Source organism: Glarea lozoyensis (genome assembly GCF_000409485.1).
Source record: "Glarea lozoyensis ATCC 20868 chromosome Unknown GLAREA5, whole genome shotgun sequence".
Classification (NCBI taxonomy): domain Eukaryota; kingdom Fungi; phylum Ascomycota; class Leotiomycetes; order Helotiales; family Helotiaceae; genus Glarea; species Glarea lozoyensis.
The window spans coordinates 166,261-181,291 of NW_007361000.1; the positions used below are offsets into that span (position 1 = coordinate 166,261).

Consider the following 15,031-nt stretch of genomic DNA (forward strand, 5'->3'; position numbering starts at 1 on the left):
TGTTAGATGTGAATACTGCTGAACTTTCTTATTGATATATTGCTAGGGACTAGTTAACTCCTATGGTGTTCAACCTATCTGCGGAGGCAGTGAGGAAATCGGGTTTGGCTGATTGAGGGATGAAGCAGCCGGTTGTGTACATACGAACTTTCGTACGGTCTCAGCACAAGCACAATTTCTCTGACCAATCAGTGTTCCGGCCTCGGCACCCACTATCAAGATAACGGTCCGATCCGGCCCCGAGCTCAGCTCAGTGAAATATCCCGGCCCGGTCCGCAGACGGTCAGACAATTCTGCCACATGCACCTGGGTCTTCATTAGTTTTTCGGTTCGATGGACGGCACCTCAACAACACCACGACATGATTTTTTATTTGCTATATTCTTGTTAGGTTACACCCTCAAGTCGAACTGCTTAGATAAGGGACCACACCCGGATTATTCAGCCTAGGCTAGTACCAAGGTGTACCCTACCCAATACCGAAGACTCACCAATGCGGATGCAAGAGTTGTGGGAAGTCTATATTTGTGCCTAGGTGTGTATGCATCTCCAAGGTAAGACGGGTAAAAGATCTCTACAGATTCAAGCTCTGGGAGCTTTCCAAGCCATCGAAAGGTTGTGTTCGGCAATCAGCACAGGTCTCACGAAGCACAGTTTTCTTCACCAAAGACGCGCTCGAGAAAAAAGCATTGAACTATCTGTGCTGTTATTCGTTGCAAACGGGTTTCAATTCGAATCTGCCATTATACATGTCGCTGAAGAAAGTTATATCCCTCTGTTACAGTTCTCATCGTAGCCTTCTTCCTTCGATGCTCTCGGTACAAATCGAACAAATGCGGCACCTCTTCAACAATTCTAAGTTCTGCATCAATACCGTGGGCGATCATTGCTTCCCATGTCCGCTGCGCCTGCTGCCACGGGATCAGGTCGTCCTCGCGGGGATGAATCATAAAGGTAGGCGTAAAGTATGTGTCGTTCCGAACGTGCGCAACTGGACTCACGGCAGCAACATCTGCGGGAGATGGGAGTGAGGGCTCGCTATGGATACGGCTATCGAGTCCGTTCAAAAGGACATGCAGCGTGCGGCCTTGCGAATTCATATATAATGCGAGTCGACTGCGAGGATCGCTAGGTGCTAGCCACCCACCGACGGAAGGCTCAGTAGGTGGAACTTTGTAAGAAGTGATCGGGTGGTCGTATACGGCCTCCCAGATGGTTTCATCAAGTTCATAAGATGAGGCCAAATTTGGGTCTAGATTTGGGTCTTCGGCACCGATGGGTATGTTAGGTTTGGTCCAGAAGGCATCTTCGTAATCACTTGGACAATAGAAAACAAGGATAGCCTCCGGAGGTCGAATTTCTCTCGAAAGACTTGTCCACGCAAGAGACATGGCCAAATGTCCACCGGTGGACCATCCCACGCTCACAACTCTCTCGCCGTCCACGCGGACATCTGCTCGGGCCAGCGTGAGATGAGGAAGCACAGTCCGGATCCAAGTCAGCGCATCGACAACATCAGCCATGGGTCCTTCGAGGAGCGTTGTTTCCGGGCACAGCCGGTAGTCGACACTGATAGGCAGGAAACCTCTGTCCAAGAGCATCTGAGTCTGCTCTGGGCGAATATCGTCGCGTGAAAGCATTATATGGCCCCCACCGTGGACCATCAGTGCTATGACTTGTTAATTACTGGCCGTACACGACAGGAGTAGAACTTCTCGCACCTACAGGAAGTCTTCGAAAATCATCAACCGTATCAACGGGATAGTGGATGTCAGCGAGGAGATCTAGGCCATCGACACTCTTGAAGACCATAGTCTGCCGGGTATGACGACTCTCACCATCGACCACACTACTCACGCTACTCATTACCGGCTGGGAGGGAGATGCTGTGACTACTTTCAGGATATTGGATTCTGGAGATGCGGTTTGGGTCCAATCGACCCAGTTGAATCCCGCAGCCTGCAAGGAGGTCTTCCAAAGGTGCTCGTCTGCTAGCGCGTGCTGTCTTTCATCGCTGAACAACCACCAACCCTCTAAGAGTCCGAATACGAGATCAAACCAGAACAGGTTGCGCGTCAGCTCAACCAGACAGAGTACTCCGTTATGGCGCAGCATTTTGCGGATATTAGTGGTTGACTGCACCAAGTCCTTGGTTGCATGAATACAGTTGGTTGAAATGATAATATCGTACGCACTTAGAAATTGCGGTTCTGGGTCCTCTTCTACATCGAGCACTGTATATTTCATGAAAGGGTACTTTCCGAACTTGCGGCGGGCAGCAGCGACGAGTGAGGGCGAGAGATCGGTAAATGTGTATGAGAATTTGGGCTTAGTGTGTAGCCCAGCAAGATGCGTGACAAGAGGTAGAGTCGTTCCTCCAGTACCTGCTCCAAGCTCAAGTATTCTGATCTCCCGATCACCTGTTACATGCTCCAGCGCGGATGACAGATACTGAGTGAGAAGCAAGCTCCCGGTCTTGAACATAGGTGCGTTCGCGTATACGTCTTCAAGCAATGCGCGTGCCGCTGCATCTCCAAACAGTAACGCCAATGGATCGGCCCTACCGGAAATGCAGTCGGCGAGCCTGCTCGCTGTAGCATGTAGAAGCTGCGTCTCTGAAGCATGCTTGGGATACTTAAGCAGCATTTCGCTATGCAAAGTACGGGCAGGAATTGTGAGAACTGGCGTAGCGGTGCGTTGGAACTTACCAGTCTTCTGTTTCTTTACGAGTCCAGCTTCTTCTAAGATTTTGTGCAGTTGACGAACGAGCTTTGCGTGCTGTGGATCGTACTGAAAGTTCGGAATCTCATCGTCACAGTCCAGAGCTTGGAGAGAACAGCCAAGAGAGTCAAAAGCCTCCACAACATATTGCACAACAAGCCTAGACTGCAACAAGAAACCTTCTGTGCAGAAACCAGAAAAGCCTGCAGCTGTTGCATGCTGTTCATAAAAGTTTTTCACATGAGCGAAACGATCTTGACAGATGACGGCGAGATCATCTCCGGCTGGCTCTTCGAACACAGCATCGTTATCGTAGATTTCGCGTGGAGAAACGGCACTAGCCTTTGTGGAGCTGTCTTGAGAGTTCTCAGTAATTGTACTCGGTTGAATACGGCGACCAAGAGAGCGCACATTGTTACACTCCATGAATTGCGCTTGCGTAAAGGCGAAGTGGAATCGTTTCTGAATTTCTGCTATCACTTCTGTGACTAGCAGTGAGTCGATTCCAATGTCAACTAGTAATGTTGTGGGCTCGATCTCTACGACGGGGATTTCCATAATATCGCTGAACATCTGGCAAAGAAGTTGATCCAGGGAGCCCGACTTATCGAGCTCTGTTAGTGGGTGCTCAACTTGAGAGCCGATAGAGGACGCTCCCATGGCAGATTCATTGATCGACAGATCATATGTTGCGAACTCTTTGCTTTGATACCCCACAGGGAGCGTATGGGAAGGTGACTGGTATCCCGAATCGTGATCGCTCTTGCTATCGATTGACTTCCTTGGGGTACTTCTGGAAAGGTTGAGTCTACCAAGGTTCCTCAACAGCGACTTGCGTGAGACGCTTTTGAAAGTCGCGCCCATGATTGCCGCCACCAAGATGCAAGATGATGCGTCGTAGACAAAGATATCATTAACTATGATGGCTTCAGATACCAGTTCGAAGCGGGAGTAAACGGTCCACGTGCGGGAATTCGATTTATCCCTCATAAAAGACGCCGAGAACATCACTTCCTCCACGGCGGTGCACATAAAGATCTCGTCTTCCTTGCGTGAAGATAAGCAGTTTATGTGTATACCAGCCACTTGTAGAAAGTTGTCCACGGAGATAGGATCACTGACCATAGCATCCATGCTGATGGAACGGTCTGCTGGGACGGTCACCAAACCCACTGCCTCATTCTCCAATGCGTACAAGCTCTTAACCCCGCGGTAGTAGTCAGCATATTCTACAACATCAGAGAAAAGATTGTAGACCATTGGTCCGCTAATACCTGTTGCTGAGGCGGACTTCGAAATACGGTCAGCGTGTGAAATTCCGGCAAACTTGTTCAGCAACTGTATATTTCTTTCCACGCCATTAGTCACATGGACAAAGCTAATCCGGCCGCTGGCATGCTCAATCTCACTATCTTCCATCTCTCCTTGTCCCTGATGACTGAAGAGTGCAAAATCCCAAGCGTCTTGGGCAGTGTTGCGAAGACGCAGCAACACCTTGGAGTCACCACCAAGGCCAAGAGGCGAAGACATGGTTAATGCCTCGACATGCGGCACCTTTTCGGTTCCGGAAGTGCTGTTTGGGATTGTGATGGCACTTCGAGCAGCAAGTTCTATATACATAGACGCAGGGCAAATGCTGTAGCTTGCAACAGCGTGTCCACGTCCAGCAAGATCGAAAACGCCATTGGCCGTGTCCACTAGAAACAGATATTCCCCATTGGAACCCCGTTGCTCCACTAAATTCACTAGATCGAGCCTCCTGCTAGGTAGGGCGAGGTCTAGTTTTGAAGCAGCTGGTGATCGTTTTTGATTCGGCTTGTAGTCAATCCAATGCCGTATTTGCTCGAATTGGTAAGGTGGAAGATTCATATTCGTGTAGAGGTCGCGCGAAGCACGATGGAAGAGCCAGTATTGGGCGTCGGATCCAGCTTTCCACAAATGGCATGCGGCGTTGGCAAGATTGCCCCGCGCATCTGTACTTCCCAAATTCATGGGAATGAATTTATCCAACCTGCCCGGTTTGCTCAGAATGCGACGCACCATAGCAATTATAGGCGTTGCCGATCCAGCTTCTAACCACACGGCGGAAGGCAGACGGGCGGCAATGCGTTCAACTGCATCCTCCAAGTGCACAGGTTGCCGGGTGTGCTGTACCAAAATCTCCGCGGTAAACTGTGGCCAGGTCTCTTTGGTAGAGCAAGTCTCGATGCGGATGCGAGGCGGGCGTACGCTGATTGATTCAGCAACCTCCTTGAAATCATCCAGAATGCCATCTGCGAGGTAAGAGTGGTAGGCATGAGTGTTTGGAAGCCGGGTCACTTTAAAAGACTTGCATTCTTCCTCCACTCGCACCATCGAGGCCGTATCGCCAGCGAGCACAAAGCTACGAGAGCTGTTGTAACAGGCGATATCCACGCGAAAGCCCGGCGTCGAGTTTACAACAGTTACCACGGCCTCAATTTCCTTACGATCGCATTCCACCGATATCATAACCCCACGCTCTGGACCCCAGCTGTCTCTGATAAGGCGCGCTCGGCCAGAGACGAGGCGTATTGCATCTTTGAGAGAAATGGAATCAGCAACGCACAGTGCCGAGAGTTGGCCGAAGCTGTGGCCAAGTAAAGTATCGATCTGAAGCCCACATTCTATCCAACACCTGGCGAAAGAGACCTGTAATGACAGAAGCATGCAATGGAGAGTAACAATGTCTTCGATCACGCCGCCATGGAATATGTGCGGGAAGATGCTACCGAGTCCTAGCTCTTCGCAAATGGTGTTACATTCATTCTGTGCAACGATTAGCAAATAGAATATGGCCCAAGCTGCTGAAGCTTGTTGCTCACCAGATGTTTCCGAAGAAGATCACAGCTATCAAATAGTTCTCTGGCGATGGTGACTGTGCTCCCAACTTGGCCGCCAAAGCAGAAAACCACTGGGGACTTTTTCGTCCGAACTGCTGCTCCAATTCCGCTCAGTTTAGAGATCAAATCCTCTTTATCCTTTGCAGTAAACGCAATTCGGTGCTCAAAAGACAAGTTTTGCCTCCGAGCAATATTGTAAGCAATGTCCTTCATCGACATTTGAACGGAAGGGAGATATTTTTTCATCGCGTTGATGTACAATTGAAGATTCCCTTCGGACTTCGAAGATAGAAAGATGGGGTAGGAAGCCGATGAAGGTAGCTCCCGAAGTTGATTAGCCGCCTCCAGTGGACTTCGAGAGGCATTTGAATACCCTCGAAGTACAATCGAAGCAGTACTTCCCGCAGCTCCATAGTTGTTCACCAACGCAACATACTGTTGGGCGCTCCATTGCTGGGTAGTCGTCGGTATCACCAACTTTTCGTCTGGCGAAGCTTTGATGCTTGGGTTAAGAGAGACAAAGTTAGCCTGTCTTGGAATTGTTCTATACTGCATCATGAGAAGCGTTTTGATAACTCCAGCAACACCGGAAGCGGCCTCAGTGTGTCCAATATTGTCTTTGACTGAGCCCAAGAACAATAAATGTTTCCGCAAAGGGCCAGTAAGCGCCATTTGAACACTCTCGTATTCTATTGGGTCTCCAACGGGAGTTCCTATGTGCAGAAGTTAGCCATAATGGACACAGTACACGCCACCGTGGCCATATCGTTGATTTACCAGTGCCGTGTGCTTCGACATAAGTGACTTGAGTGGGCTCTATGTGCGCAATTGAAAGCGCTCGTTTATACAATGCGCTCTGCGACTTGGAGTCTGGTACTGTTATGGCACTGTTGTTAGAACCTTGATTGACCGCTGAGCCCGAAATGACACCCAGGATGTTGTCACAGTCCGATATTGCCTTTGAGAGCGGCTTTAGGACCAGAATACCGACACCTTCACCTCTACAGTAGCCATTGCTACCCGCAGCAAACGCCCTCGAAGATCCATTGGGATCCAGGAAAGAAGCAGCTGAGAGATTTTGGTATAAGTTGGGACCTGTGATAACGTTGACTCCTCCAGCTAAGGCCATGGAACATTCTCCAGCAAGCAATGCCTACGGTTCACAGTTAGCTTTCATGCAAGGAAAGGTTACAGTAGCAACCTACTCTGCATGCTGTGTGTATCGCAACGGAAGATGATGAACACGCTGTGTCAAGAGTAATCGAGGGGCCGCTCCAGCCAAAGAAATGGCTGACACGACCGCTGATAAAAGCTCGTAGTGTACCCGTGGCGGAGAATGCGTTAGCATCCTCGGAAGCGACATTCTCTTCGTATTCAACAGCACCAACGCCAACGTAACAACCCACGTCAGTCTCCCTTTCTACTTCTGGCAGAGCAAAATACCCCGAGGACTCCAATGCCTCATAAGCGACCTGCAATGCGAGTCGCTGTTGCGGATCCATCGATTTGGCCTCCCGGCCCGAGAAACCAAAAAATCGGTGATCAAAGACATCAGGTCTCCTGATGAAGTTTCCCCAGTAGTTGCCGAGTTTGGGTTCTCTGTTGACGTCTGCTGGGTCAAAACGCTCCGTAGGAAGCTTGCCAATACAGGTTTTCCCTGAGACTAGCAATTGCCAAAATTCTTCTATTGAGTCTGCTTCTGGAAACCGGCATGCCATTCCAACCACAGCGACCTCCTCGGGTCTGCTGGCGGGATCTGTTACGTTCATATGATGCGGAGTATTGTTTTTGACGTTGCGCTTGCTCGGCGATAGCGACCTTGGGATGCACGGCTGTGTTCCCACCTGGATTAGTTCGACTTTACTTGGGAATCGCGATACAGTCTGCTGGACTGTTTGGTGCCAGTGAGCTCGCTTACACAAGATTAGATCTATGGCGACTTCGTGGAGCGCTCCGGTAGTGATAATCTCGGTATCTGCCGTAGATCTCAAGGGCATGAGCAATTTTCGAGCGTCAGGAAGCTCAAGTCCTTTGTTTCCGGTGCAGAACCTTTTGAGGGAATCTGCAGCCTGGGCGTTTCTGGGATGATGATACCACCCATCAAGACCAATGTTGATGTTTGGAATTTTCGATTTATCAAGCCTGGCACGAAACGATGTTTGGTCACGTTTAGGCATACCAATCGTCAGAGTATAATCGTCGGGTATGCAGGATATGTAAGCCTATGTGGCGAGGTTAGAGCATGAAACTTTCCGATTCAACAGTTAAGTCGACTTTTGCTAGTAATGGGGAAAACGTACGTCAGGGAAGAGGTCCAGACATGTTTCCAGATAAGCTCTGTTCGAGGGTGTGTTCCAACGAACAGAAACGGCTGTCGCGCGGTCAGAAGGGGCATTTGATACATCCTGCGAGTCAATTATGGCGCCAATACAGACGGCAAGACGGAGACAACTTGATACATTTCGCTCGAGCTCGGTATAATCGCTCGACGAAGACACAGCTGCCGCAGAAAGGAAACCTATACAGAACCCCTGCGCTGCCCGGAAGCCCAAGAAGCGTTCGCCCGAGTCCGCCTCGTCGCTAAGTTGAATAAAGTCTGCGATATGAGACAGGACAGTCAGTGGTGCCAACTGGACATTGCTAAGCTTCTGGGGATCAGGGTTATTCCTTCCTTCCGCAAACTCCCCAAGTTCCTTGAGCTTTTCCTCGCCATCAACACCAGAGATGTTACAATGTTGCACCAGCGCAGGCCATAATGTGTGCAGGTGCATCAGAGTATTAATGATGAAATGGAGACGGGGATCTTGCTGAATTGCATCTTGGAGGCTGATCAGATTTTCTCGAGTCCAATTCAGCGCCTGCGGACCAAATAAAGCAATGCGTAAATCTTGGGTACTGGCGGTTTGTGGCATGGTCGCTAGGATTTTTTCGATAAGCTGGATAATTGCACAGTAATATTAGCAACGTCGCTCGCTGTACCTCTTGGAGGGCTGTGCATCTGGTAAGGTGTCGAGGGGCCTTACAGTGGTGATTGTTAGTTCATAAGACGCTCATGGCTTCTTGGACAACGCTATCCAAAAAGCAACCACATGAAATAAGCCAGTACTGTGTATTGTCACATCACCTCTATGATAAGGCCCTCTCATTCCAAGGGAGAACTGGGGAAGTTGTTCTGCTTAGACGAATTACGCGGTGCCAGCGACGTCGGATCCGAGTAAGTTCAAGTCAACCCAAGCGAATTTCGGACTTTCTCGTGAGGCTATTGTATTTCCTGATATCCAGGCGATTCACATTCGAAAGTAATTACGCCTAGCTTTAATTCTAGATTGCCGTGTTTGGCAGCTGAACATGTTGCCTCAAACTGTGGACATCTTCTCACGGAACAACCGTATCGTCTACCTTCTCCTGTGTAGTGTTCTAGGGCTGGCAATCATTCAACTATGCAGAACCTGGTGGCGATTGAGGCACATACCTGGCCCATTCTTGGCAAGCATCAGCAACTTCCCACGGATGTTATGGGTTCCAACAAAGCGGGCACATCTGATACTACAGGAGATGCATGAGAAATATGGCGAAGTCGTGCGAATTGGTCCGAATATGGTATCTTTCTGCAATCCCGAGGTCATTCCGATCGTCTATCCCACAAGGCAGGGTTTTCCCAAGGTTTGTAAATAAAAATACTCAAGTGCAATGTAATCAAGCATGGGCTGACAAGAGTTTCATCATCACTACAGAGCGATTTTTATGCGACTCTTCGACCCTATACGAGAGGCGGCGGTGCCTTGCAAGCTGTCTTTAATGTCACGGACGAGAAGGTCCATAAACAGCTCAAGAGCCCGATTGCGCCCATCTTCTCCCCGACGAGCGCAACGTTATTCGAGCCTCTGGTTGATGATGTTCTGCAGTGCCTACTCAACCAACTCGATACACGCTTTGCGGCTAATGGCGAAGTTCTTAACCTTGGCGCGTGGGTGCAGTTCTTTGCGTTTGATGTGATGGGTACCATGACTTTCTCGAAAAGATATGGTTTTTTAGACAATGGACGAGATGTTGGGGGGATGCTAAGCACAATTGTTGACTTTATGCGATCTGCTGCACCAGTACGAATCTCTTATATCTCTTCATTCATCTAAACTTGATGATGTCAAATTGACGGTTGCTCCAGATGACACAAGTCCCCTGGCTCGATCGGATAATGAGAAAGAACCTCATTGCAGATACATTTCGGCAAATTTTCAATCAAACGGCTTCGCTTTCCATTCTTGGCTTCGTGGGTGATGCCATCAAAGAAAAGCGGGCCAGCTTAGCCAATGGAACAGACAAGGTTGGAGATAAGACCAGCACGAAGAAGGACTTCTTGTCCCGATATATTGAGCTTCAAGAGAGTAGTGCTGAAATACCCCATTGGTAAGCAATCACATACCAACAAACATTAATGATAAGAGGAAGAATTGTCGACTCACAGATATCATGCTCACAGGGCTCCAACGGCGTGGACATTCTCCAACGTGATTGCAGGATCGGATTCAGTAGGCAGCCTTATGCGCACTATTATGTTTTGCCTTCTTTCCTACCCAAATACTCTCGACAAGTTATATAACGAGCTCTTATCCGCAAATCTATCACGCCCTTTTCCCGCATACAAGGAACTACGGAATCTGCCCTATTTAGACGCATGTATCCAAGAGGGTTCCCGAATACATCCACCTTTCGCGCTGCCTTTTGAACGCGTGGTACCAGAAGGGGGTATAACGATTATCGGGCATTTTCTCCCTGCCGGTACTGTCGTAGGTGGCAGTCCATATGTAGTAAATCGGCATAAGTCATTTTTCGGTCAGGATGCAGAATTCTGGCGACCTGAGAGATGGCTCGAAAAAGATGATGCACATAAAAGGAGACTAGAACAAGGAGTGTTAACAGTATGTCTGCTCTCTACTTGCGATTCATATACTACTGCTAACCTATGAATTTGAGTTCGGTGCTGGCCGGCGCGTCTGTCTTGGCAAGCATATTGGCATTTTGGAAATCAAAAAACTTATTCCATTTCTCATTCTCAACTACGATGTAGGTTATGTTTTATCACGGCATGATGTGAATGCTCTGAGACTGACTGGTATTAGATACGGATTATAGATCGCGAGAAGTTCCAGGTTGAGAACTCGTGGTTCCTCTTTCAGACAGGGCTCTATGCTCAGCTGCAAAAAAGGCCAGAATCCGTGATCAACCCTCAATTGTGATGACCCATAACAGTCTCATAGTTGAGAGACAACGTATTTCAAACTATGATCCTGGAAGTTAATGCTACTTGTCAAATGAAGCGAAGATGCGAGACTATCCAAAACCTCGAACTAGATACCGCCGGAAGTGCTTTCGGTGCTTAATAATGCCATAGTAGCTATAGTAAATTAGCGAGAAACGTTTCTCTTGAAAATTAATTGTCTATGTATATGGCTAGTCTATGCACGTTGAGGTCATTTGAAGGAAATATCTACTGTGAATACGAACTGAAACATTTCTGGAGATTGTTGGCAGCTCTCATGTCGTTTTCATCGGGTAAAGCAGTAAAAACAAAACGAAGTGCTTCGGCCGTGAAGACAGCAGACAATCAAAGAGTGTAATTCAAATGTGGATAAACTTATTCCACATCATGTTGAATTTACCAGCACCATTTATTTTGCAATTTCATTTATTTTGTTATTACTAAACAAGCACCTAGAATATTTCATCGAGACAAGTGTTGTCTCGTGCGAAAGAAATTTCTAAATTACCTTTTGTTTCCTTTCCAAGGAAGCATAAACAAATGGATAAATCAGATCCGCAGCCTCCGCCACTATAAAGATGAACAGAGCCATGGGCTTTGCTGCCATTGAATAATCCTTCGGGTAATGCTTATAGCGCCAGCGAAATAACATTATCGCAGACAAAGTCCCAACCCACCTACAAGCCCTACGATCCATTTATTAGCATTTTGTCGAGATATTGTAAGGATTTTCAATACCAAATACCCCACGAATGACCAGATGTTTCGTTCCTGCACATCAAGTGCATTACCGAGCCACAACTAATGAGGAGTTGGCACACCCAGGCACTCCAAAAAGGGCCCTCTTCAAGATTCTTGCAAGAATTTCTGAAAGCTAAATGCATAGCGATCATCATCGGAATCCCTATGGCTAAGATCGCGCCTAGATTATTTGCAACCAGTGGCGCTTGCTCCCATTTACTGGGACCATGTTTCACCGTCGCATACACAATTGGAACGTCGGCGATGAGCCATGGGACGAAAGAGATGACCTGGCCGAGAGAATTAGGGTGAATGACGCCGTAGATGAGTTCCCATGCTATGTTCGCACATCTATCAAAGTATTCTAATTTAGCATCGATCATACATGTGAAGAGAAAAGTGGAACCTAGAAGGAGGAATTACAAGGGAATCAGTGGCATGCCATAAGATTTGTCTAGGCTTGCCTGCCGCGCATACAAAACATACGCGATGGTCCATGGTATACCAGAGCCGAGAACGAGAGCGTCTTGTACTTGGAGATAACGAAGAGGCGGTTTGTTGACTTTGTCCACAGGGCTGAGGTAGATTCGAACCATGTCTCGGCGCTTTCAACTGCCAAAAAAAAGCAAAATGAATATCTGCTCCCGCTCAAGAATAAAAGATCGTGTTAGATACAATGCACGAAAATTAAAAATGATTTGCCAACATAGGTTCGATAACTGTTTGTTGGCGCAAAGTTTTTGTGCAGAGTTGAGCCTGTGGAATACCAAGTAACCCTGAGTAATCGCTAATCAACAGGGGGGTTAATCACGTGCCTTGACGACACTGCCATGGCAAACTGGCACCTGAGGCAAGCGTTGATGAATCGGTCGAAGTATCGCTCCGGGTACTATTGCTATTGAGATTCTACCATCAAATCACCCGTCCCGTTCTCGTCCCAATTGTCTGAAGTTCCATTACCCTCAGGGTTTATACTTCGAGACATCCGAACTACAACGCACCCTGTTGGCTTGCTTGTACAAGGTGCTCGGCAAAAGGGCCGCTTCTACAAACACTGACTTCACGCGGCCAGACCTGAGTAAACTACGTGAGCCAAACTCTAGGCCAGGATTATTTGCCCTTAGAACGTGGGCCTTCTCAATTCCTCTAGTAGTACCTTGTAAGATTAATCTACCATATTTGAATAGCTTTGACATAAATTTCCACTCAACCGTCCCCTTCTATTGACCGAGAGACTTTTTTGGAGCGATTTAAATAGTCGTTGCTTGGACGTCTAGAACCTGGGCCGGTGCATTTGTTAGAGTTGTAGACCGTGTTCTTGTTTTACACCAACATATGCAACATGTCTACTCTTACTACCGAGGATTTCAAGCGCGGAGGCGGTGCGTACCCAAGCACGTGGCATTTTGATCAGGATTTGCCAGAGGACCGAACGTATATCGAAAAAACGTTCAAGGTCTTGAGAGAATACAGTGGTATACCTGCGGACAAAGTTGAAGAACATGTCATCGGCATTGTAAGGAAAAACCCTACCCACCGTAGAATTTACCTACAGTTGGCGGGATGCCAAAGCTAACTCCGTCACATTATAGAGAGACAAGGCATGGGAAGTCTTTCCATACCCATGCATTGGATCCTGGCGCTTCTTAGCAGATTATTTGGTAGAGTTTCCCGAGTATCCTGAGATACTCGCCCGTGTCAAGTCAGGCGATGTCTTTCTGGACGCCGGCTGCTGCTTTGGCCAGGTGCTGCGTCACCTCATGCTTGATGGTGCACCTGCCAAAAACCTGAAGGGGACGGATTTGTATCCCAAGTTCATTGAACAAGGCTACGACCTATTCCGGGACGAGAACAAGTGCGGGCTTGACTTCGTCACAGGCGACATGCTCGACCACTCAGACCCTGCGCTTGACGTCCTGGATGGAAAGATCGACATTATACACGGAACATTTCTCTTCCACTTATTCAACCGCGAAGATCAAATCAAGCTGGCAACGCGTCTCGTCAGGTTCTTCAAACCGGACGCCAAGAACGCGCTCATCGTCGGCCGTCACACAGGCCAAGCTGAGCCCCTGGATCCATTTGAGACTTGGACTTTAGACAAGCTCCAGCGCTTTCTTCACACACCATCGACGTGGCAGGCTTTGTGGGACGATGTTGGTAGACTGACGGGCACAAAGTGGTTGGCTACTGCCGAGGTGGTGTTCTTGAAATATCTCGACATTGACGACAATTACTGGGCGAAGAGGAAGGAAATAACTGGAGACCCGAATCCGCCGAAGACTTTGCGCTTTTGCCAATATCGGTTTGCGGTGCGTAAGCAGCAAATATAAGGAACTCACGGCTGGAGAAAAGAAGTGTTGTCTAGAATAGACCCTGTTCCTCGTAGCTTCAGGGGCTCGCTTAAGCCGCCACCCCTCCTATAAATAAAGCCTCCGAATCTCTTTTCCAAGGAAGTTTCACAGTCTTTTACTTCGGCCAGTAGGCGTGCTTCAGACGGGCGTGAACTCTTGTATTTAGATTTGACATATCAAGAATCTCGGAGAATGGGTCACGTTCAGTGCTGCGGAAAATATACCAATCCTTGGTCTCGGATTCTGAGGGCGTGGCTTTTTAGAATTTGTATGTCGGGTCTTGTAAAAGAAGCAGTATTTTATGGTACATGAAGTACAGGGTATGTCGACGACAACTTATAATTCTCGAAACAAGTTGTTTCCCTAGGTTCTTCACCTGAATCTGTAGCGGGTGACTGCACGATGAAGCTTATGATATTCGTTTTCTTGGAAAAAATGCCTCTAACTCTAGGGCTAACCAAATATTAAGGTTTAATGAATAATGACCTGTACCTCAGATGATCTGTACCTCATCCGAGTACTGCAATTAATGGCCTTGTAATATAATGATTCACAACGTAGCGCTCATATACACAACTGGGGTGAAGATGGAATGATGTGGAAAGTAAAATACTTGGCCATTTGAAGCCGTATTTCTCTCTGTACTTATCCTATTTTGAAGGATTACACAGATCCCGACAAAAGGCCCAACGAGAACTCTCCTTAATTCCGGATGTCTTCCAACCATTTATTTTTTTCGGGAACAACGGGATTGTGTCTCGTATTGACTGATCATGAGCCATCACAACAAACACACTTTCCAACCCGTCTAACTCCTGTATTTTGCTAACTGTATTGAAGGATGCATCTTTGTCTGGGAAGATGAGACTGGGAGCAGCCACCGTAAAAAAAGGATCCGATTTGCTGGAAATGCACGAATCCAGGAGGAGACCAGGACACAACGCCGAATCTTCGCCCAGGAATTGCTGCAGCTCTATACTAGAGGGGAGGGAATGATACGCACTGGGCCGCAGAGCACCAACATGGTGACATGCATCGGCTCCCATGAACACAAAGGATGATCCTCCATCTTCATGAGCCGCAGTCGTGCGTGC

The 15,031-nt window shown here is 48.0% G+C and overlaps 3 protein-coding genes across 3 annotated transcripts; 2 read left to right on the forward strand and 1 right to left on the reverse strand.

Moving 5' to 3' along the window:
- Window positions 1-743: 743 nt before the first annotated feature.
- GLAREA_04245 (Thiolase-like protein) lies at window positions 744-8,494 on the reverse strand (the record flags this gene model as incomplete). The annotated part of the gene is made up of 6 exons (XM_008086622.1): window positions 744-1,669; window positions 1,722-5,508; window positions 5,565-6,295; window positions 6,360-6,735; window positions 6,788-7,804; window positions 7,883-8,494. 6 exons carry the CDS (start codon window positions 8,492-8,494, stop codon window positions 744-746), a joined length of 7,449 nt encoding a protein of 2,482 aa, XP_008084813.1.
- A 598-nt stretch (window positions 8,495-9,092) lies between these two features.
- Window positions 9,093-10,819, forward strand: GLAREA_04246 (Cytochrome P450; the record flags this gene model as incomplete). Its single annotated transcript, XM_008086623.1, has 6 exons — window positions 9,093-9,245; window positions 9,317-9,682; window positions 9,748-9,989; window positions 10,063-10,501; window positions 10,557-10,646; window positions 10,703-10,819. 6 exons carry the CDS (start codon window positions 9,093-9,095, stop codon window positions 10,817-10,819), a joined length of 1,407 nt encoding a protein of 468 aa, XP_008084814.1.
- Window positions 10,820-12,925: 2,106 nt separating this feature from the next.
- On the forward strand, window positions 12,926-13,916 carry GLAREA_04247 (S-adenosyl-L-methionine-dependent methyltransferase; the record flags this gene model as incomplete). The annotated part of the gene is made up of 2 exons (XM_008086624.1): window positions 12,926-13,099; window positions 13,176-13,916. 2 exons carry the CDS (start codon window positions 12,926-12,928, stop codon window positions 13,914-13,916), a joined length of 915 nt encoding a protein of 304 aa, XP_008084815.1.
- Between the last annotated feature and the right edge of the window lie 1,115 nt (window positions 13,917-15,031).